This window comes from Bufo gargarizans, chromosome 2 (assembly GCF_014858855.1).
Source record: "Bufo gargarizans isolate SCDJY-AF-19 chromosome 2, ASM1485885v1, whole genome shotgun sequence".
Lineage (NCBI taxonomy): Eukaryota > Metazoa > Chordata > Amphibia > Anura > Bufonidae > Bufo > Bufo gargarizans.
The window spans coordinates 110773872-110797366 of record NC_058081.1 but is presented as its reverse complement, the minus strand read 5'-3'; the positions used below and the strand labels follow the sequence as shown (position 1 = coordinate 110797366).

The following is a 23495-nucleotide window of genomic DNA, read 5'->3' as shown; positions in this document are numbered from 1 at the left end:
GGCCATTATGTGTGGCATCCCCATAAACACTGCAATAAATCTGTACTTTAGTGCATCTTATTAGCCGATTAGGCCAATTATAGAGAAATATGCCGTTTGTATTTATTTCCACTATTTAAAGGAATATTTCTATGCTGTTCTAAATCTGGTAATAAATGAAATGACTAATGGGCAAGTGTTTTTATTGGCTGACAGCTGTTTCCACTGCGGTCCCCCATAAATGTTAAATTGTTAGTGAATCCCACCGATTTCTCTAGTGTATAATCAGCTTAAAGGGGTTTTCTCATCATGGACAATGGGGGCATATCGCTAGGATATGCCCCCATTGTCTTAGAGGTGCGGGTCCCACACCTATATCGAGAACGGAGCTCCTGCGCAGCCGCCCTCCATTCATTTTCTATGGGGCCGTTGAAAATAGCCAAGAGCTGGCTCTGCTATTTCTGTCGGCTCCATAGAAATGAATGGGAGCGGGGGCCACGCATGCGCGGTGTGCTCATATTCACTTCTTTGGGGAGTCGGCTTGGCGGTGGCCAGACCGGAGTCCTCAGCCACCACTTTGCGGATCTCCGTTCTCGATATAGGTGCAGGTCCCAGCGGTGTGACATGCACCTATAAGACAATGAGGGCATATCCTAGCGATATGCCCCCATTGTCTATGATGAGACAACCCCTTTAAGTGACAAACCAGATTGGGCTTCTAAAGGGCTTCTGTCACCCCACTAAACCATTTTTTTTTTGTTTACTTATAATCCCTATAGTGCGATTTCTGCATACATAAGCTAAATAATAATTTCGGTTCAGTAGAATTTGTTAAAAACGTAATTTTAAAATATGCAAATTACCTTGCTACCAGCAAGTAGGGCGGCTACTTGCTGGTAGCAGCCGCATCCTCCGATCCTAAAGACGCCCCCTCCGCATGTTGATTGACAGGGCCAGGGAACGGGATCGTCCTCTGCTGGCCCTGTCTGCTATCAAGATCTCGCGCCTGCGCAGTAATGGTATTTAGTCGGCGCAGGCGCACTGAGGCGGCCGCTCGCTTGGCCGCCTCTCAGTGCGCCTGCGCCGATTGAAGACAGGTACGGCGCAGGCGCGATATTTTGAATTAAAAAAGGGCCAGCAGAGAACTATCCCGTTCCCTGTCAATCAACATGCGGAGGGGGCGTCTTTAGGATCGGAGGATGTGGCTGCTACCTGCAACTAGCCGCCCTACTTGCTGGTAGCAAGGTAATTTGCATATTTTAAAATTACGTTTTTAACAAATTCTACTGAACCGAAATTATTATTTAGCTTATGTATGCAGAAATCGCACTATAGGGATTATAAGTAAAAAATAAATAAAAATAAAAATAAAAAATAAAAAAAAATAACGGTTTAGTGGGGTGACAGAAGCCCTTTAAGGTATTTTACACACATTAGGTGGTTCTTTACCTTTGACTAACCATACATAAAGCCTAGAAAACATAACAGTGGTAGTTGAAGGATCCATGAGGCAAACCTATAGACTGATAGGATAGGGAAAGAGAAATCATTTACTTTCTTCAGAATATGCTCCCGCTGGACACGATGTTGTACACGTATTGCTCTCAGGTTGAAGGTAGAAGCCTCTTTTGCAGGAGCTGCACTGATTCTGTCCCCGACCAAAGCAGGCTTCACATCCTCTGTGGCAGCGCCTACATCTCCTGCTAGCAACATCTGCCATGTATCCCAATGGACACGCACTCACACATTTCCTGAGAAACCACAACACAGGAATAATTAACCTTCTGAAGTTAGTGATTCCACATTACAAAGAATACTACAGAAAGTGGTGGCGTGCATTCAGGAGGAGCAAAGGCAACTAATTACATTTTCCAAAACCCTTTTCCATCATTTAAAGAGGTTCTCCAGGATTTTCATACTCACTGCCTATCATCTGGATAGGTTATCAGTAGTGTTAAGTAAATCGGGTTTAGATTGCTGTATCCGAACCAGATTCGTTTGTAAACTTTGTTAACAATACAGCCTCTGTCATACCGTAAAAGTATGGGCTCCGGAGGTCTTTGTGAAGTTGCTGCATATACCTTGATACTTGCTTCATCTCGAGTCTATGACGTAACACTTGGTTTATTCACAAATTACAGAGTCAAAATCCAAAGTTGAACTCTGCTTCCTGCCTCATTTACAAAGCAGAGTTCAGCTTTGGATTTTACACTGTAATTTATGCGAATAAACAAAGTGTCACGTCAGATGCAAGACGAAGCAAGTCTCGCGATATTTGCCACAAGTTCGCAAAGACCTCCATCCTACCATACACTGTACAGTAGGACGTAGGCTATATTGTTAACAACATTTTCAGTCATCAGTATGAGATTGGTGGGCGTTCGACCCTGGTACCCCACTACCGATCAGCTGTATGAGGAAGTCATAGCACTCACCGGAGCAGCTTACAAGTACAGCGTCGTCCATTTGATAGCGGCTGTGTTTGGTACTGCAGCTTAGCCCCCTTCACTTGAATGGCAATGAATTTGTCCTAGGCCACCTGACTGATGAAAGGGACGTCACATAGCCTAGGATGGATGGCCGAGGACTCTTCAAACAGCCGATTGGTGTTGGGAGTTGGAACTGATGACCAATTATAAGGATAGGCCATTAGTTCTCAAAATCTCGGAAAACCCCTTTAATATCTACAATGTACCCCTGAGTGGAGATGGGCCAAGATGGTTATTTTACTGCAGAACAGCTGCAATGTCTACTACCCTGGTATGCCTATGGCACTTACCATGGACTGACTAGGCTGTCCAGGTGCAATTGCACATACATTTCTATCAGTGGAAATATTCAACATTATGCAATGTCTATGGTCACCACTGACTAGGGCTGGGGTTATAACTGAAAAATAACCGAAACTGAAATGTAGCCCGATTATCTTGACTGTCAATTATTTCAATTATTCTGGTTACAGCCTGCACTTCTCTACTGAGTCTCCCCCCCCACCGCTCCAACTGCTTCCTCCGCTTCCCCCCCCACCGCTCCAACTGCTTCCTCCGCCTCCCCCCCACCGCTCCAACTGCATCCTCCGCCTCCCCCCCCACCGCTCCAACTGCTTCCTCCGCCTCCCCCCCCACCGCTCCAACTGCTTCCTCCGCCTCCCCCCCCACCGCTCCAACTTCTTCCTCCGCCTCCCCCCCCACGGCTCCAACTGCTTCCTCCGCCTCCCCCCCCCACGGCTCCAACTGCTTCCTCCGCCTCCCCCCCACGGCTCCAACTGCTTCCTCCGCCTCCCCCCCCCCACCGCTCCAACTGCTTCCTCCGCCTCCCCCCCACCGCTCCAACTGCTTCCTCCGCCTCCCCCCCAACCGCTCCAACTGCTTCCTCCGCCTTCCCCCCCCACCGCTCCAACTGCTTCCTCCGCCTCCCCCCCCACCGCTCCAACTGCTTCCTCCGCCTTTCTCCCCCACCGCTCCAACTCCTTCCTCCGCCTCCCCCCCCCACCGCTCCAACTGCTTCCTCCGCCTCCCCCCCACACCGCTCCAACTGCTTCCTCCGCCTCCCCCCCACCGCTCCAACTGCTTCCTCCGCCTCCCCCCCACCGCTCCAACTGCTTCCTCCGCCTCCCCCCCACCGCTCCAACTGCTTCCTCCGCCACCCCCCCCACCGCTCCAACTGCTTCCTCCGCCTCCCCCCCACCCGCTCCAACTGCTTCCTCCGCCTCCCCCCCACCGCTCCAACTGCTTCCTTCTCCCCCCAGTAGAGGTAAAATATTCAATCCTCGTGCTACATGCAGATGTGATCACACATTTTACCATATGCATTGCGAAGGATGAAATCCACGGTGGAAAGCTCGCAGCATAAATTGACATGAGGCTATAACATATGCACCATATTGTTTAAATCTCATCCACTTTTATGGCTACTGTAAGATATTGAAGATTTTCCACTCATGTATACACCACATGTGGATGTCAATTTTGTAAATTACCTGCCAGATTTTACATTCCCAAGACTAAAGTGGACACAGTTGAGACACTGCTCTGAACCAGGCCCATCGCATCCTCTGTCTCCACATTCCATGTGGCATGGACCTTGAAGAGAAAAGAGGTCTGTTACTAGAGATAGTAGCACTGATGTGAAGTGAATAGGTATTTCAAGGAGTTAAAGCTCTGTGTGGAATAAAGACGACACTTTTTCTAAACCTGGACAACCCCGTAAATGAGTCACTCATCTATAGAGGCAGCAGTTTCGATTTTCTAGGTTTAAAGAGTCAGTAACTTTTCAGAAAACATTTGGTCATAGAGACATATCAAAGTTTTGATTAGTGGGGGTCTGAGTGCCGAGACCCCTACTGATCATTAGGACGAGGAGAGAGAAAGATGCACAGTCCATAGAAGTCTATGGGCCCACCTTGATTCTGTCCTCTGCAGTGAGGAGAGGGTGGGTTATGCATGCGCTTATCTCCCCACATTGGCACTAGCAGGCACTTGTAGGTATAGGTTTCTACTGTAAGATTCACACTTGAGCTTTGTCTGGCCTGGTGGTGGTATAGGTGATCGGTGTCTGAGCCATAGTCCATCTTGTAGCTGTGTCTGTAAAGCTGCATTTCACGGAGAGGAAGAACAGGGCACCCCCACCAAGAGAGGAAGAACAGGGCACCCCCACCAAGAGAGGAAGAACAGGGCACCCCCACCAAGAGAGGAAGAACAGGGCACCCCCACCAAGAGGAAGAACAGGGCACCCCCACCAAGAGAGGAAGAACAGGGCGGTTATCCCTGTTCCTGCCAATCATGCCCTTCTCTGCAGGTCAACATGTCCAAAATAATATAAATGTACAATATCACAATATATAATTATATACAATTTCAGATACTCCCAGGTCTGGTGTGATGCACAAGCAGAAAGATACAGAGCAGACTGCACATACTTGACCACCCAATGAAGGTGCCACTATGGACATGAGGACCTTGTAGGGTTTAAAAAAAAAAAAAAAAAAAAAAAAAAAAAAAAAAAAACCTTTGGAGAGCTGTATTTTCAAAAACCAAAATAAATTAAGTGATCGATAGAATTTAGCAAGAGCTGAAGATTGAGCTATGTTCTTGTAGTGGGAAACCCCTTTGCAGATCTGTTCAGGCGACAACTGGCTGCTTTCAGCATTTATCACATCGTTGCACAACCTCTGCATTATTACAAAACTTGTGCGTGCCGTTTCATGATGGGAAGTAGCTGGAACAGCATCATTTTGACTGTTGGTCATGTTTTTCTGAAGATTGAAAGTACCAGCAATGTCTCTTTCCTCTGCAGCAGGGAGCAGCTTAGCCTCAGTTTACATTCTTGATCTTTTTAACATTCCAGCTCCAAGTTTAAGCGTAAATCCCAGTGGCTCACATCATACATTAAATATGTGTCTAGTCTGAAATCAAATAGAACTGTGGAAAAAAGTTACTTTCCCTTGAAATGATTAAGTTATCCTGGAGACATGATACAAATACCAAGTCCCATCACTATCCTGGCGTTACCGGCTATGATGTCATGCAATCGTCAGACCTCCCTGTTCAGATTCACCTTACTTCAGAATATTTTACTGCAGGAGTCTTAAAAGGGTAGAGAGGCTAAAGACATCCGCTGGATCTTATTATAGTGAATGGGGATCCAGAGGTCTCTGGTTAGGCCAGATATGGTAACTCCGATAGTCTTCTCATGGCCAGAATAGACCGCCAGAGTTATAGAACACAGAAGTGAACCTACCCTTAGACACAAATGACTTAAACTGCCCCAAATCTATCACCCGGCATGAGCCACTTTGATATTCTTTAGACTGCCTGTCTAACTACAGATGGGAGTAGTAATTCTGCCTCAATGTATAGAGAGCCTTTATTCTGCTTTTACAATAATCCTTAAGTGGCTTTTCTGGTTTTAGGTATACATACAGATCTATACAACCTTTCTTAGTATATTTGAAGAAGTTTAAGTTTCTCACCATTTCCAAGATCTTAGCTGTCAGTGAAGGATAACTCATTTACATTCAGAGGCAGTAAACTAGTAGCTAGTCCTGCTCTCGGCTGAGAGGTCTAGGAAAAGCTCTACAAGCCAAACGTGGCAGCAGCTGCACAGGTCCATCTGGTAGTTTGCTACTATGCATCAGTCTAGAGTCCAACTGTATTTAATGAACTGGAGTTATGAAAACCATTAGGCTTCATGCACATGACTGAATGTATGTATCTGGCAGTCCACAAATGTAATTCTGTGTTGCATCCGCATTTTTTGCAGACTGACTTCAACGGGACCGTGATCTGCATTTTGCGCCAAGTATAGGACATGGATCATCTGTGTGCTTTCCACATCTATAGGTTTGTTCAGCAAAAGATAGAATATTCCCACAAAATGCAGACCACGAGGGAAAAAAAAAAAAAATGATGCGACACAGACCACATCAGTGTTTGGAGGATCTGCAATTTGCAGACTGCAAAACGGATGCGGTCATGTGAATAAGGCTTTAGGTTTCCATAACTGCCATTTATTCCATGTGCAGCTATCTTTCCACTGTTAGGCAAAGGTCTGAGTTGATACATCTCCGATGATCTGACTTTCATGATAAATTAATTCTGGAAAAACACCCATTATGTGTCAAAGTGCAAGACAACAATAACACAGGTGTTAAGCCAATTTGCACATGCATGACATACCCTAGACTTGTACCTGAATACTCGTCTTCTTCCTCAAACTCCAAGTGACTTTGAAAGAAAGCCACTTTAGATGGCTCCATATCTCCAGCAGATAAGTCCAGTGCTTTGGCTCTTGCATGATGAAAGCTGAAAGGGTTATATGGATGCTCAGCTGTACCATACAGAATCAGCGTCCACTCCTTCAACTTACCTGGAACACAAATTTATACCTTCTGATTCATGTTAGGCTGACATCAATACGAACTTATAATGCAATGTCAAGATATAATGTCTGTCTGCGGAGAAAATAACTGCTGCTTTCTTCAGTAGGGTCACTAAGTGTATAAAAAGGTCTTCACTTCATAAAACGGTCATGTCCTATGACCAAGTAAAAAATGTTCCAGGAATAGCCAACTAAACTTTAGGTTTGGGGTTTAATAGATTTCTGATCGAGGGGTAAGATATGGAGTTGCTCGTAGCACCACAAGGTTTCTGCTAAGCATTTTTTATTTATTTTTTTAAAAGCAAAAAAAAACTTTCTTGGTCACACCTCTGCGCATACATAAGAAACATCTGTTTCCACCTTCATCTCGTTGAGGTGTGCAATACCATGTCAGGAATAAATTACAGTTTGCTGGATGAAGGGTATATATTTAGCTCCTCTATATTGTGAGCATGTGGCGTTCAAAAATGACATCCGCTCGCAAAGTGACTGCTTCATACAAGGTGGTTTATTAGCATTTACAGTAAATATAATAAAATGAGGGGTACCATGATGAGGTAAATGACGGCAGCGCAAGTGACATGATGTGCTAATTAAATGTGTATCTTCAATAAAAATATATATTACTGTATATCTAAATATCGCAAATCACACGGTGCCAGTTGAAATTAAAAATGATTTATGAGGGCAAGATCTGTATTTAGACAAAACAAAAAACACGCCAGGGACCTTGCATAACCCAGCGTGGGCAGATTACCCAGCCGACAGCAATGTGTGGTGATGTAAACCTCTCATTTCAATAGCCACTTTGCTGTGGGGTGCTTTGCATCCTTTAGTAAAATACCCCTATCCCTCGGGAAACCATTCTGGAGCATCTTTTATTAGAACTGAGACACTATTCCAACTGGAAACGCAGAATAATTTTACTATTGGGTGTTATTCCCCTTGCCAAAGGAGCAAGTCCCTACAAACTGACATTGTCAGCACAGTGTTAGGGCTCATGCACACGTTTTTTTACAGGTCCGTATGCGGAACCATTCATTTCATGTCCGCATGTCCATTCCACAATAAAATAGAACAGGACCATTTTGCGGACAAGGACAAGCATTGTTATAATGGATATGCAAAAATAAAATAAAAAAAATGGTGGTAACACGGATGTTGCCCATTTTATTTTTAGTTTTTTGCAGATCCATGTTTTGCGGACCACAAACTACATACGGTCATGTGCATGAGCCATTATTAGTGTGTGAAGACCCTACTGACAAGGGGACATCAAGTTGTCAATTTATTCCTGCATTTTCGAGGAATAACAGAGGAATCTAGCTAATGGGTTAGCTGTTTAATCACAGACGATCTAATGAAGTTGTAATATGATAAAATGTAGTTGGTTACTTTGAAGGAGCTTTAATTACACGGAATACATTCTGCTGCAGGTACTCAGATATAAAAGGTGAATATAATTAGGTCCTGACCTGGGTAAGGTAATTTTACTAGTTTATTTACAAATCCCTATCCAGGCAATAGAACCTGTCTTGACCCAGGTATAAATTAATACTTCACTTTTATTTGAATACAAGTAAAACCTAAATGCTAAGTGTGTGCGAGGTGCACTCTTTAATTGAGCTTAAACAGAACCAAAAAATTAAGGGGTGTTAAAAACACAGTACACCACTTCACTGGTAGGTGTATTGCTTTGACTATTAGGCAGGGTGAAGAGATGTGCACTATCTTTCACCCTTACCACTGTAAGGGCAGGACACTACCGTACCACCGTCCGCGGTGACTGCCAGCTGAGAATGGTTGTAATAACAGTATATAGAGTGGTGCGAGAAATGGAAATATCAACCCACTATGTGAATGGCGCATAAAGCGTCTCAGTTGATCTCAGACTGGGATTAGTGGCAACTAACACCACAACACGGACTCAGTGCACAGTAGCCAAAACCACAACTAACTTGATTGCTAAACCAAACCAAGCAACGTCGGCCAGCCTGACCGCTAGTTGCTGGTTAACAGTGGAGTGGTGCACAGCGATTAAAAACTGGTTTAGCAATCAAGTTAGTTGTGGTTTTGGCTACTGTGCACTGAGTCCGTGTTGCGGTGTTAGTTGCCACTAATCCCAGTCTGAGATCAACTGAGACGCTTTATGCGCCATTCACATAGTGGGTTGATATTTCCATTTCTCCCACCACTCTATATGACTGTTATTACAACCATTCTCAGCCGGCTGAGTCCCCACGGACGGTGGTACGGTAGTGTCCGGCCCTTACAGTGGTAAGGGTGAAAGATAGTGCACATCTCTTCACCCTGCCTAATTGTCAAAGCAATACACCTACCAGTGAAGTGGTGTACTGTGTTTTTAACACCCCTTAATTTTTTGGTTCTGTTTAAGTTCAATTAAAGAGTGCACCTCGCACACACTTAGCATTTAGGTTTTACGTGTATTCAAATAAAAGTGAAGTATTAATTTATACCTTGGTCAAGACAGGTTCTATTGCCTGGATAGGGATTTGTAAATAAACTAGTAAAATTACCTTACCCAGGTCAGGTCCTAATTATATTCGAGCGCAGCGCTGACCTGGTAGGAATGATTTCAACATTATCACTATTACATGAAGGACACCACAAGGCATACTCTCTGACCACTCAACATCCCAAAGTTCTGCTGTACTCCAGTACTGTGATTCATTTATGCCCACACTTCAGCTGCTAACTCAAGACATTTGTTGGTAATGCCCAAAATTGGCGAAATTCAAGCTTAAAGTCGCAGCTTCTTCCCCGTATTTAAACAGTTAACACAACTCTCTGCAAGCTGAGAAGTTAATGTGTGTTTTTGCCTGAAATGTTTTGTTTTCAGTGAGAGAAAACACATAATATGAATAAGCGCCATGACTAACACTCATTATAGACTCATGTTCTCACCCATCCCAGCCCATTCCTAACACTCACAGATGTTCAGCATATCGCTGTTTGATCTGGGTTCCGCACGTGGGCTGACAATCTACTTCATATGCAAGTTGGCTGCTGCTCCTCACCCACCCGGGTGTACAGCTCGTGGTCAGTATCCTCTCAGGGCCCCTAATTTCCTTCAATTAGCTGATGTCAAGCTGCCTCCTCCTTTTAAATGGATTGGGAGGTTTGGAATGAGAATGGACTACACAACAAATCCAGGTCTTTACTTCAGGGAGTCAAAATAGTAAGAAGCCATGTTAATAGTAAATTCCAGGTCTTTACTTCAGGCAGTCAAATCCAGGGTGACTGCATGCAGGACTCGAACATAAAAATATTAAGTCTGATCTAAAAGGTAAACTAATAAGATTAGAATTACAGATTTACTCAGTGGTGTAAGGATTCATGCTCATGCCCATATGTATTTTACTGTCCGCTAACTGCGGATCTACCAAATACTGATCGCGATCATGTTGCATCCGCATTTCTTCATTTCAGTGGGTCTGTGGTCCACATTTTGCAGGCAAATATAGGACATTTTATTTTTGCAGAATGGACATCCGGATGCAAAACGCGCACAAAACATCCGTGTACAAAATGCAGACTACGGATCAACTGAAGTCGATGGGTCAGAAATAAAAAAATATAAAAATAAATAAATGCAATGGCACAGACTGCATCCATATTTTGCCGATCAGTGAAATATGGACTGCAAAACAGATATGGTCATGTACATGAGGCCTAATAGTAAGGAGCTTAAAAAAACATGACCAGTTGGGATCCATGAGAAGTACTGTTCTAAACCGTGACATTTATGACCCACTAAAATACTAATGACTGGCAAGAACCCTGAGCTCAGGGGTCTCCATAACATCTGTTTAATGCTCTACATCAGAAATAAAGGCTCTGCATGTCAAACATTTCCTTGATAACAGTAGAAAGGGTGCGAAGCCAGGAAATGCTGCCAATGTGCCGCACTGGACTGAAAAGTGGCAATTTATCTGCATTTTGTGTTTGCTTTTTTGACATTGTACGCCTCATTAGATTTTCCTACATTCAATAATGAAGAGAAAATAGAGCAATTTTAATATAGAATTTCTCGCTTAGCGTCCCTGTATGCCAGCAGCCAAGAAATGACATGTCAATGCAGAGTAGGCCCTGGCCACCACAGTTATACACACAGAAGAATCACTTTTAGTATATACAGCTTTGGTTTGTCTGCCACTGTTCAAACATAACAATTACCCTGGGTCTCAGGATTACGGAGTTGGGAAGGAATGTCATGCATTTCCAGCATCCATTCCCCTTCAGCTTTTTCACCCCAGCAATGAACAGTCATGAACTCCCAGTTCTTGAAGCCTTCATTTGAGTAATCAAACGTCCTGTAAGATAAAACAGCTGCTTATTCAATAAATTCAGGCCAAAAGGAGTTTTCTACTCCTTTACTATTCATGGATTATTGTCAGGATATCCGATTGGTTGGGGTCCAAAACCATGCACCCTCAATGATCAGCTGTTCAGCAGTAGCTCAGGTGCCGAAACTACACAGCTCCATCCATTGTGCAGTGGATGGTGTTGGTTACTACAGCTCTGCTCCCTCTAAAGAGAATGAGACCAATGCTGCCAGTGCATGCATGGTGCCACTCCAATCATCTGTATGGGACTACTGGAGATAGCTGAATACGGATCTTGGAGGAGGAATGAAGTGGTACCACACATGCTGGACTGCTGCTCCAATCATACAGAGGGATGCAGCACCCTCATCAGTCGTGGTCCAAGTGGTTGGACCCCCACTGATCAGAGAGTGGATAGAGGATAAATGTTCATCTTGGGACAATCACCATGTGGCTGCATACAGACCTTCATTTTTATTGTTTAAATACTAGAGCCAATGACAAAATATGGTGAAACCCATGTGAGCACAAGTGTTTTTCACATTTCCATACCCATCTTGTCTAGAGTCAACCACAAGGAGCTTCTGTGCACAGGGCTATAGGGATACATGGGGTCATTTACACCAGTCTTTTCCATTGAAGTCTACTCAACCAGATCTTTAGGCAACGTCTCTCTAACCAGGGACACTGAACTGCTCAGCTTCTGTCCATGGCTATAATGTAGTATCTTGTAATAAAGACATTCAAGCAAAGTCTACATTTCAAGGAAGATCTTTTAGAAGCCTCATTCAAGTATTGTGGTTTCCTTGTGTTAAAGCCAACACAATAATCTATCCCAGAGTAGCTGTGTGGCCGAATGCTTTTAATTCTGAGGTTTTTGCTCCTTCCAAATAATGTTATAGCTGAAAACTAATTTATTCCACTTTACAATGACCTCAATAAACATAAAAACCCCAAAGGCAACCAGCTATAAAAGGAGCCCTCCCCCACTGCTGTTCGTCATAGAAAAACAAGCTCTGCCCCTTAGCAAAAGCACCGTTAACACAATCTGCTAGCAGAAACGGACGAGATTACGAGGAAGTAAACCTGTGTTCTCTGCAAGATTTCTACAAGATTGTTTTTAGAGCATGCAGATATTCCTGCAAACTGAAATACACGGTGGGAAAGTTCCTTCTTTTACTTTTATTCTTAATTAGATTTGGCGTCCCTTTAATTAGTAGTTCCTTTAGGCTGATTTCACATAGAGGTGTGCGACGGCCACGGCTTGTTGGAACCAAACTTCTTGCATCATATTGGTTGATTGGCTGCAGTTGGTTTGGCTCAGACAAGCCACAGTCAGTCCAGAAAATGCGACACACAGCTTCTGTGAAAACAGCCTTAGAGTCGGGTAAAATATTAGGTTACCGAAAGAGTGGTAGATGCTAGGAACAAACTTCCAGCAGATGTGGTTGGAAAATCTACATTAAATGAATATATACCTGCCTGGGAAGAACATATATCTATCCTAAGAGAACAATAAAAAGGACATAATATAAGGGAAGCCTAAACGGAACGTGGTCATTTTCTGCCATAACACATTCCATTACGGTCTCCCACTGCCATTCTTGGGCATCCTTGTCATCTCACTATGCACATAAAGAAGGCCAAATGCTTGCCATATCAATGATTTTACTATGGACAGAAGGTTTATTGGCAATTGTCTTCCAAGGTCAACTGATGTGTCCTCACTTTGAATATTGACGCTTTAGTCACAGTGTCAGTGTTTTATCAGTGATTTCCATCAGTGACTGAGCCAAAACCAAGAGCGAAGCCTACACAGAGGCCAGGTATAATGGAAAGATTTGCTCCAGTTCTGTGTTTTTGACTTGCATCTAAGGCCTCTTGTACACGAACGTTGTGCATCCGTTCCATGCATTGGGGACCGAATGCATGGGTAACGTCCGTGCGGCGGCCCGGGACGGATCGAGATCCATTCAACTTGAATGGGTCAGTGATCCGCCTGCACTGCAAAAAAATAGAACAAGTTCTATTTTTTTGCGGTGTGGAGGCACAGACAGAAACACCACGGAAGCACTCCGTAGTGCTTCCGATCCGTGCCTCCGTCCCGCATCTCAGTGATTGCGGACCCATTCAAGTGAATGGGTCAGCATCCGTGATGCAGAGTGCACACAGGCCGGAGGCCGTTTATTGCAGACCTGCCATATGCGGGCAGCAATATTGCCACGGGCACACAACGTTCGTGTGCAAGAGGCCAAATCCACTGGCTCACAATCACTGATGGAAATCACTGACCAAAAGACTAAAGTGTGAATAAGGCCTTAGTCTACATGCACAAAGCTACAACAAGGGGGAGGGGGGGGGGTATGAGGTGGAGAAAGGGTAGACACTGGTAAGCATTACATAGATTACCATTTGTCAATTACGAGCACAATAGTAGGCATTCCCAGGGTAGGACTTGCATGCCCAGAATCTACCAACTACAGTGTTGGCAAGTACGTTTCCATTAAACTACATTTGGTAGGTGAGCAAGATGTAGGGGTTGATGGACTGAAGGGTCTCTGGTCTTTTATAATCGGTAAAGATGGAAACATAGTACTGTACAGCAGATGTAGGCACAAAGCAATCTATTCTGGGTGTTTCAACAACTCACCTGCGCGCCAAAAGTTGTGACTTTGTTCCCGATGGAGAAATGAGGTTTATTTGCAGGTCTCCTCTGCGTGGATGGGAGATGGTAACCTTTACCACAACATGTTCGAGGTATACCACATGCTGCCCGCTGTGATCTGCGCACGCATTGGTCTGAGTGGTCGTTCGTATTAGCTGGTCCGCTCTAATAAATCTGCACTCCGTTGTAGAAAAAAAAAAAAAAATAGAAAACAGTTACTATGCCCCTTGCAGTTATACATTCTCCAATGCACTGCTAGGTAGAAAGCTTGGGAAAGCTAGTTGACAACCCTTGTAAAAGTATTAATGGAGGGAATACCGACTGCTCCCGTGTCCCAAGAAACCGATAAACAGCTAAGTACATAGATTTATGGTCAAGAATTTGACAAATTATATTTGTCTTCTCCCTTCCAGATTAGCAATGGGACAAGACAGGGTTGCCCTCTATCACCGGTCATCTTTGCTCTGGTAATGGAGCCTCTGGCAGAAGCTATAGGATCTCACCCTATTACTGGGATTCAGGTGGGAGACACTAGTCACAATATAGGCTTGTACGCAGATGTCATTGTCACCTGCACGAAGCCCGATACCTTCTTCCCTGCCCTTATGAATGTCCTTACTCATTTTTCCCAAGTGTCCTATTATAAGCTCAACTCCTCCAAGTCTCTGGTGCTTCCAATACTATTAGACTCATCCTCTATCCAACACCTGTCAACCAAGTACCCGTTTGTGTGGTCTTAAGACAGTATTCCTTATTTAAGCATCACATTATGTTTTCCTGTTGCGGAAGTGGTGTCTCACATCATCAGACTCTTGCTCAGCATGCTTAACCTGTAAGATACCAGCGTGTACATGTACGGCGCTAGAAACAGGGTCACAAATCCCCGCACCGTACAGCTACAGAGCTGTGATCGGGTGGGCGCAGGAGCTGCGCCTGCCCAATCAGCGACTGATAGCCAGACCCCTGCTGTATGCGTTGGCATAGTTGAAAACTATGGCTGCCATCCGTGTCAGCCTGTGAGATCCAGCACCCTGGATCTCACAGGAAGCCGGCTGTAAGTGTATTACTTAGTGTAATACACTTACAGCCAATGCATTACAATACAGGAGTATTGTAATACATTGTAAAGGGGATCAGACCCCCAAAAGTTGAAGTCCCCGAGTGGGACAAAAAAATAAAGTTAAAATAGAATACAAATAAAGTTTTACAAAAAAAAGAGAAAAGTAGACATATTGGGTATCACCGTGTCTGTATCTACCAGCTCTATGAAAATATTACATGATCCACCCTGTCAGATGAACGCCGTAAAAATAAAAAAATATAAAGTGCCATTTTCTGGTCACCTTCCCTCACGAAAGTGTTATACCAAGAGATCAAAAAGTCTTATGTATCCTAAAATGGTACCAAACATCACCTCATCCCGCAAAAAAAATGAGCCCTCACATAAGACAATCACTTAAATAAAAACAAATGGCAGCAATAAACCAATCCATCAAAATCTGTGCGGCAAAAACCATCTGGCGCTCCTTCCCTTCTGAGTCCTGCCATGTGCCCCCACAGCAGTTTACCACTACATATGGGGTGTTGCTGTATTCAGGAGAAAATGGGTAACAAATTATGGGGTGCATTTTCTCCCGTTACCCCTTGTGAAAATGAAAAGTTTTCACAGCCAAGCGTTTCCAAATTCTTTAACCTGTTATGGACACAGGGCGTACAGGTACTGAAATCAATCAGCAGGCACCCTGGGTCAATGCCGAGGAGGGTCCTGTGACCCCCCCCCCGTATCGACGATCGCTGCAAACCGCAGGTCAATACAGACCTGCGGTTTGCAGCGCTTTCTGAAGTTTCTGATCGCCGCGAGGATCAGAAACTTCAAAATGCATTTTTTTTTTATGTTTAACCGCCCCCCCCCCCACATCACAAAGAGGGATGGGGGGTGAGAGGTGCGGGCGGTGTGTGCTGTGCTGGGGGGGCAGGCAGGCGCAAGATCATCCACGCGGCCCCTCTCCCAGGACATTGCAAAAACTATGACTCTCAGACTATGGAGACACTAAAACATGATTTTTTTTTGTTTAAAAAAATGATAGTGTAAAACCTAAATAAAAAAAGTATATATATTAGGTATCGCCGCGTCTGTAAGAACTTGCTCTATAAAAATAGCACATGATCTAACCTGTCAGATGAACGTTGTAAATAAAAATAAAACCGGTGCAAATTTTCCATTTTAATCCATTTTTTTCGCGTAACAAATCAAGGGTTAACAGCCAAACAAAACTCAATATTTATTGCCCTGATTCTGTAGTTTACAGAAATGCCCCATATGTTGTCATAAACTGCTGTATGGCCACACGCCAGGGCGCAGAAGGAAAGGAACGCCATATGGTTTTTGGAAGGCAGTTTTTGCTGGACTGTTTTTTTGACACCATGTCCCATTTGAAGCCCCCCCCTGATATACCCCTAGAGTAGAAACTCCAAAAAGTGACCCCATTTAAGAAACTACACCCTTTAAGGTATTCAAAACTGATTTTACAAACTTTGTTAACCCTTTAAGTGTTCCACAAGAGTTAGGCCTCATGCACACGACCGTTGTTTGGGTCCGCATTTGAGCCGCCCATTCACGTCAATGGGGCCGCAAAAGATGCGGACAGCACTTTGTTTTTGGCAGATCCACGGTTTGCGGACTGCAAAAAAACAGCACGGCCGTGTGCATGAGGCCTTAATGGCAAATTGAGATTTCAGAATTTGTATTTTTTCTTACTTTGCCTCACAAAAAGTGTAATATAGAGAAACCAAAAATCATATGTACCCTAAAATAGTACCAACAAAATTGCCACCCTATCCCGTAGTTTCCAAAATGGGGTCACTTTTTTGGAGTTTCTACTCTAGGGGTGCATCAGGGGTTCTTCAAATGGGACATGGTGTCAAAAAAACAAAATAACAAAAATATATAGTTTTGTTTGTCTGTTAACCCTTGCTTTGTTACTGGAAAAAAAAAGGAATGTTCAAAATGGAACAATCTGACAAAATTGAAATTCTGAAATTTCATCTCAATTTGCCAATAACTCTTGTGGAACACCTAAAGGGTTAACAAAGTTTGTAAAATCAGTTTTGAATACCTTGAGTGGGGTAGTTTCTTAGATGGGGGTCACTTTTATGGACTTTCTACTCTTTGGGTGCATCAGGGGGGCTTCAAATGGGACATGGTGTAAATAAACCAGTTCAGCAAAATCTGCCTTTCAAAAACCACACTATGCTCCTTTCCCTCTACGCCCTACTGTGCGCCTGTACAGTAGTTTACGACCACATATGGGGTGTTTCAATATTTATTGCCCTGATTCTGTAGTTTGCAGAGTTTTGTTTGGCTGTTAACCCTTGCTTTGTTACTGGAAAAAAATTGGATTAAAATGGAAAATTTGCCAAAAAACAAAACAAAAAACGAAATTCTGAAATTTTTGCTCCACTTGCCATCAACTCTTGTGGAACACCTAAAGGGTTAACAACGTTTGTAAAATCAGTGTTGAATACCTTGAGGGGTGTAGTTTCTAGAATGGGGTCATTTTTGGGTGGTTTCTATTATGTAAGCCTCACAAAGGGACTTCACTTTTTAACCCTTTCATGACCAAGGGTCATTGATGCCCCAATGTCCAGGTCAAAATTTTCAAATCTGACATGCGTCACTTTATGTGGTAATAGCTTTGGAACACTTTTACTTATCCATGCCATTCTGAGATTGTTTTCTCGTGACACATTGTACTTCATGATAGTCATATATTTGAGTCAATATATTTCACCTTTATTTAGGAAAAAATCCCAAATTTACCAAAAATGTGGAAAACTTCACAATTTTCCAAATTTCAATTTCTCTGCTTCTAAAACAGAAAGTGATACCTAATAAAATATTTATTACTTAACATTCCCCATATGTCTACTTTATGTTGGCATCATTTTGGAAATGTCATTTAATTTTTTTAGGACGTTAGAAGGCTTAGAAGTTTAGAAGCAATTCTTACAATTTTTATGAAAATTTCCAAAACCCACTTTTTAAAGGACCAGTTCAGGTCTGAAGTCACTTTGTGGGGCTTACATAGTGGAAACCCCCATAAATGACCCCATTGTAGAAACTACACCCCTCAAGTTACTCAAAACAGATTTTAAAAACTTTGTTAACCCTTTAGGCGTTCCACAAGAATTAAAGGAAAATGGAGATGAAATTTCAAAATTTCACATTTTTGGCAGATTTTCCATTTTATATATATTTTTTCTTTAACACATTGAGCGTTAAAAGCCAAACAAAACTCATAATTTATTACTCTGATTCCGCGGTTTACATAAACACCCCACATGTGGTCGTAAACTGCTGTACGGGCACACGGCAGGGCGCAGAAGGAAAGGAATGCCATATGGTTTTTAGAAGGTAAATTGTGCTGGATTGGTTTTCTGAACGCCATATGTTTTTTATTTTTGTGCCGATCGTCTTGTGCAGGGGCTCGTTTTTTGCAGAAAGTGTTGAGGTTTTTATTGGTTTTATTTGATCATTCATTATTACACTTTATGTGGCAAGGTGACCGAAAAATTGGCTGTTTTGGAACAGTTTTCATTTATTTATTTTTACAGCGTTCATCTGAGGAGTTAGGTCATGTTTTATAGAGCAGATCGTTACGGACGTGGCAATACCTAATATGTATACTTTTTCTTATTTATTTAAGTTTTACACAATAATAGCATTTTTGAAACCCAAAAAATGATGTTTTAGTGTCTCTATAGTCTGAGAGCCATAGCTTTTTTATTTTTTGGGCGATTGTCTTAAATAGGGTATAATTTTTTGCGGGACGAGGTGACTGTTTGATTGGTACTATTTTGGGGGTCATACGCCTTTTTGATCGCTTGCTGTTGCACTTTTTGTGATGTAAGGTGACAAAAATAGCTTTTTTGGCACAGTTTTTTTAATTTTAATTTTATGGTGTTTATCGGACGGGGTCTATCATGTGATATATTTATAGAGATGGTCGTTACGGACGCGGCGACACCTAATATGTGTATTTTATTTAATTTTTTCATTTTTTTTATAGGAAAAGGCAATTTCTTTTTTCTAATTTACATTTTTATTTATTTTTACTTTTATTATTTTCACTTTTTTTTTATCAGTTCCCTCTTGGATCTTGAAGATCCAGTGGGGCTGATAGTTGTACTATACTTTGCAATGCTCTTGCATTGCAAAGTATAGTACTTCCAGATTGCCTGTAGGTGGCAGCACTGGACGCCTTTGCCATGGCAACCATCGGGTGCTGCAATCACAGCGCTGCAGCCCCGATGGTGGAGAGAGGGAGCTCCCTCCCTCTGTTAACCCCATGGATGCCGCAACCGCGGCATCTATAGGGGTTACAGGAGAGTGTCAGCATAGAGCTGACACTCTCTGCTGATGGCGGCGGCTCAGTAATTGAGCCGCCGCCATCGCACACAGCAGGGGGATCGGGGGGGGCAGCGCTGGAAAGAGGGGGGTTCTGGGAGGCTGCCCATAATATCGAGGGAGGCTGGGGCAGGAGGGGCGGCTTGAAAATTAATGCAGGGGGTGGGGAGGCGGCGGACCGCATCAGTGCAGGAGATGGGCACAGATCAGCGGGGCACAGATCTGCACTAAGTGCTTGGAGGGGCACAGATCGGGGGGCATGAGTTACACTATCTGCTTTCAGACTCTGATCTGCAGAGCGCAGATCAGAGCCTGAAACCGGTATTTTAACACTGCCGCGATCCGATTGGTTAGTCTGCACAGACTAACCAATCGGATCGATTGCCGGCAAGGGGCCACTCTGATTGGTCCCTTGCCGGCATTACTGCACTGTATGCTGTCCGTGACAGCATACAGGGCAGGGGCAGAAGCTTTAATCCAAGCGCTTTGCAGCGCTTGGATTAAAGAGCTGCCAGAACGTTTATATACGTGGTAGCTGCACGGGGTATGTGCAGCTATCACGTATATATACAGATTGCAGACGTGAAGGGGTTAAGGACCAGTTCAGGTCTTTTTGCAAAATTTCAGAAAAATTTCAAGATTTGCTTCTAAACTTCTAAGCCTTGTAACATCCCCAAAAAATAAAATGTCATTCCCAAAATGATCCAAACATGAAGTAGACATATGGGGAATGTAAAGTAATAACTATTTTTGTAGGTATTACTATTTATTATAGAAGTAGAAAAATAGAAACTTGGAAATTTGCTAATTTTCCAAATTTTTGGTAAATTTGGTATTTTATAAATAAAAAATTTTTTTTACTCCATTTTACCAGTGTAATGAAGTACAATATGTGACGAAAAAACATTCTCAGAATGGCTTGGATACGTCAAAGCGTTTTAATATTATCACCACATACAGTGACACTGGTCAGATTTGCAAAAAAATGGCCTGGTCCTTAAGGTGAAAATTAGCCCGGTCCTTAAGGGGTTAAAACGCTTAGGCAGTCAAAGTGCTCAGTACCCCCCTTAATATATTCTTTGACCGTAGTTTCTAAAATGGCATCACTTTTTTCCACTGTAGGGGTACGTCAGGGTCTCTTCAAATACAAAATGGTGCCCAAAAACCATGCTAGCAAAATCTGCTTCCAAAATCCATATGCGGCTCCTTTCCTTCTGACCACTGCCACATGCCCATAGGGCAGTTGAGGTTTATTTTGCCGTGTTGCAAGAAAAAAAATTAACAAAAAAGTGAAATTTTACCTCCATTTTCCTTTAATTCTTGTGGAACACCTCAAGGGTTAAAGTTTGTAACATCAGTTTTGAATAATTTGAGGGGTGTTGTTTCTAAAATGGGGTCATTTATGGGTGGTTTCCATTACGTAAGCCCCTCAAAATCACTTTATAACTGAATTGGTGCTTAAAAAATGGTTTTGGAAATTGTTGAAAATTTTAAGAATGGCTTCAAAATTTAAGCCTTCTAATGTGCTAAAAAAAAACAAAAAACGATGCCAACATAAAGCAAACATATGGGAATGTTGACTGATAACTATTTTATGAGGAATTACAATCTGTTTTAAAAGTAGACTTTTTTTTCAATTTTTTTCAAAGTTTTGGTACATTTTGGATTATTTTATAAATAGTGAAATATAATCGACTCAAATTTACCCATGTCATGAAGTACTGTACAATGTGTCACGAGAAAACAATCTTAGAATGGCTTGGATAAGTAAAAGTGTTCCAAAGTTATTACTAGGAGATGAGTGAATAGACTAGTCTATTCACATAAAACTTAGTTCTTAGGCTCCTTTCACACTTGCGCTCGTCGGTCCGCTCGTGAGCTCCGTTTGAAGGGGCTCACGAGCGGACCCGAACGCCTCCGTCCAGCCCTGATGCAGTCTGAATGGAGCGGATCCGCTGCATCAGTCTGGCGGCGTTCAGCCTCCGCTCCGCTCGCCTCCGCACGGACAGGCGGACAGCTGAACGCTGCTTGCAGCGTTCAGCTGTCCGCCTGGCCGTGCGGAGGCGAGCGGATCCGTTCAGACTTACAATGTAAGTCAATGGGAACGGATCCGCTTGAAGATGTCACCATATGGCTAAATCTTCAAGCGGATCCGTCCCCCATTGACTTTACATTGAAAGTCTGAACGGATCCGCTCAGGCTGCTTTCACACTTAGATTTTTTTCTAAGTTATTAATGCAGACGGATCCGTACTGAACGGAGCATCCGTCTGCATTAATATGATCGGATCCGTTCAGAACGGATCCGATCAAACGCTAGTGTGAAAGTAGCCTAATACTGTACGTTGCAGGAGCTCCGTACAGTATTAGAATGTATTGGCTCTGATGAGCCAAAGTTATTAATTTGCGAAGTCTTCGCATAATAACTTCAGAAATTCAGAAAGGTACCACTTGGAACCAGAGCTCGGAAAATGTTTTTTTACAGTATAAATTAATTTGTGAAGTTATTATGCAAAGTCTCGCAAGACTTCGCAAAGTAATAACTTCAGCTTATCAGAGCCAATATATTCTAATACTGTACAGAGCTCCTGCTCTGTACAGTATTAGAACGAAGTTATATACAAATAGACTTCGGATGTTTCATCTGAAGTCGATTCGCTCATCTCTAGTTATTACCACATAAAGTGACATGTCAGATTTGCAAAAATCGGCCTGGGATTTAAGGTGAAAAGTGGCTCTGTACTGAAGGGGTTAAACCTGAACTTGGCAGTTTCTCCCACCTAGAGCTTTCTTGGGTGGCTCACATCCACATATGCAAAATTATATTTTTGCCAACGATATTATCTATACTTTAAAGTATACCCCTTCCAGTTGGAAAGCCTCTGCTTACTGAAATGCAGAATCTTTTGCTGCAATTACTTTGGGGGGATAAACATCCTAGGGTAGCCCAAAAAATTTTACACTCATGCCTCCAACTCCTCTTGCACACAAACTTTTTCCCGTTTACGTTTCTTTTTTTGCGTTCCGCATATGGAACCATTCATTTCAATGGATCCGCAAAAAATAAAGATAAAATAAAAAAATTTAAAGGTACTCTGTATGCTTTCCATATTTCCGTTCAAAGATAGAACATGTCCTAATTGTCCTATTATTGTCCGTATAATGGACAAGGATAGTACTGTTCTATCAGGGGCCAGCTGTTCCTTTCTGCAAAAAACAGAATACACACAGATGTCAACCGTATTTTTTCCGGACCGCAAAATACTGAAAAAGCCATACGGTCTTGTGTAAGAAGCCTAAGAAAGAAGTATACCTAATATCTCGTATATTACAAGGTGGCCACTCTTGATGCCATGAGAGAATGGTTTAAAACCATCTTAGTCTCACAAATGGGTTCAGATTGAGACCGCTTTGACTAGGGGAGCATCTCAGATAGTTAGCAGAAGCTATACATCTCCACCCTCTGCAGATTCTATGCCCTTTGGCCACAGTCTCTCACTCTTAACATCTGGAAAGGATTCCTTGCTTCATCTAAGAAAATGACTATACCCTTTAAATCATTATCCATTAGATGCCAGGAACCTCATATACCAGGTCCATCTCTGGTGGGGTGGGAAGATGGATTATAAACGTTGCATTCGTTGCGTCGCTACATTGAGAGGGGATCACTTTTGACCTTTGAAAAACTTAGTGAGGAAGGTGAAATAAAGCTCTTTTTTTTTATATCTACAGATTAGACACTTTAACTACTAGCCCTATCAAATGGTTGGCCTCCTCGGACCAGACACTGTATAAAACCTTTTACACCACAGAACGAGCTCTTCATGTCCTTTCTCCAATATACCGCTTCATTAAATCAGCCAAATTGGGAGAAAAAAAACTCCCCTCAGATGGTTTGTACAGACTGACTATATTGGTGTACAAATTTGCAAATTTTGAGACTTGACTGGTTAATAATTTTCTCTCATTGCAGGTAATATAGTAGTATTATTTTAAACATAATTAAATCTTGGATATACCTGGGTTTCAATAACTGGATAAATGCTAGATTGCTACAGAGGGGACGTCCTGTATCTAGACAAGGAATTCCTATATTTAGATTTTCCTACCTGTCTAATTGCATCCAGATGTATACTATGAGGATCTATAGGTCACTCTTTGCTAAACCACGTAACATTCCTATTGGCTCATTTGTATTTTTAGGCTGCATGGGTGACACC

At 42.7% G+C, this 23495-nt stretch overlaps 1 protein-coding gene across 2 annotated transcripts in view; it reads right to left on the bottom strand.

Moving 5' to 3' along the window:
• Window positions 1–23495, bottom strand: part of PCSK6 (proprotein convertase subtilisin/kexin type 6) — a 248014-nt gene that overhangs the window by 24205 nt on the left and 200314 nt on the right. Inside the window, exons 12-16 of one of the 2 annotated variants that reach the window (XM_044279403.1) lie at window positions 13855–14043; window positions 11056–11192; window positions 6670–6846; window positions 3959–4061; window positions 1534–1730 (exon numbers count right to left, since the gene is read on the bottom strand). In XM_044279403.1, coding sequence (XP_044135338.1) covers window positions 1534–1730; window positions 3959–4061; window positions 6670–6846; window positions 11056–11192; window positions 13855–14043 — 803 coding nt within the window. Of the gene's footprint in view, window positions 1–1533; window positions 1731–3958; window positions 4062–6669; window positions 6847–11055; window positions 11193–13854; window positions 14044–23495 lie in introns of those variants that run through there. The other variant, XM_044279404.1, reaches the window with a different exon arrangement.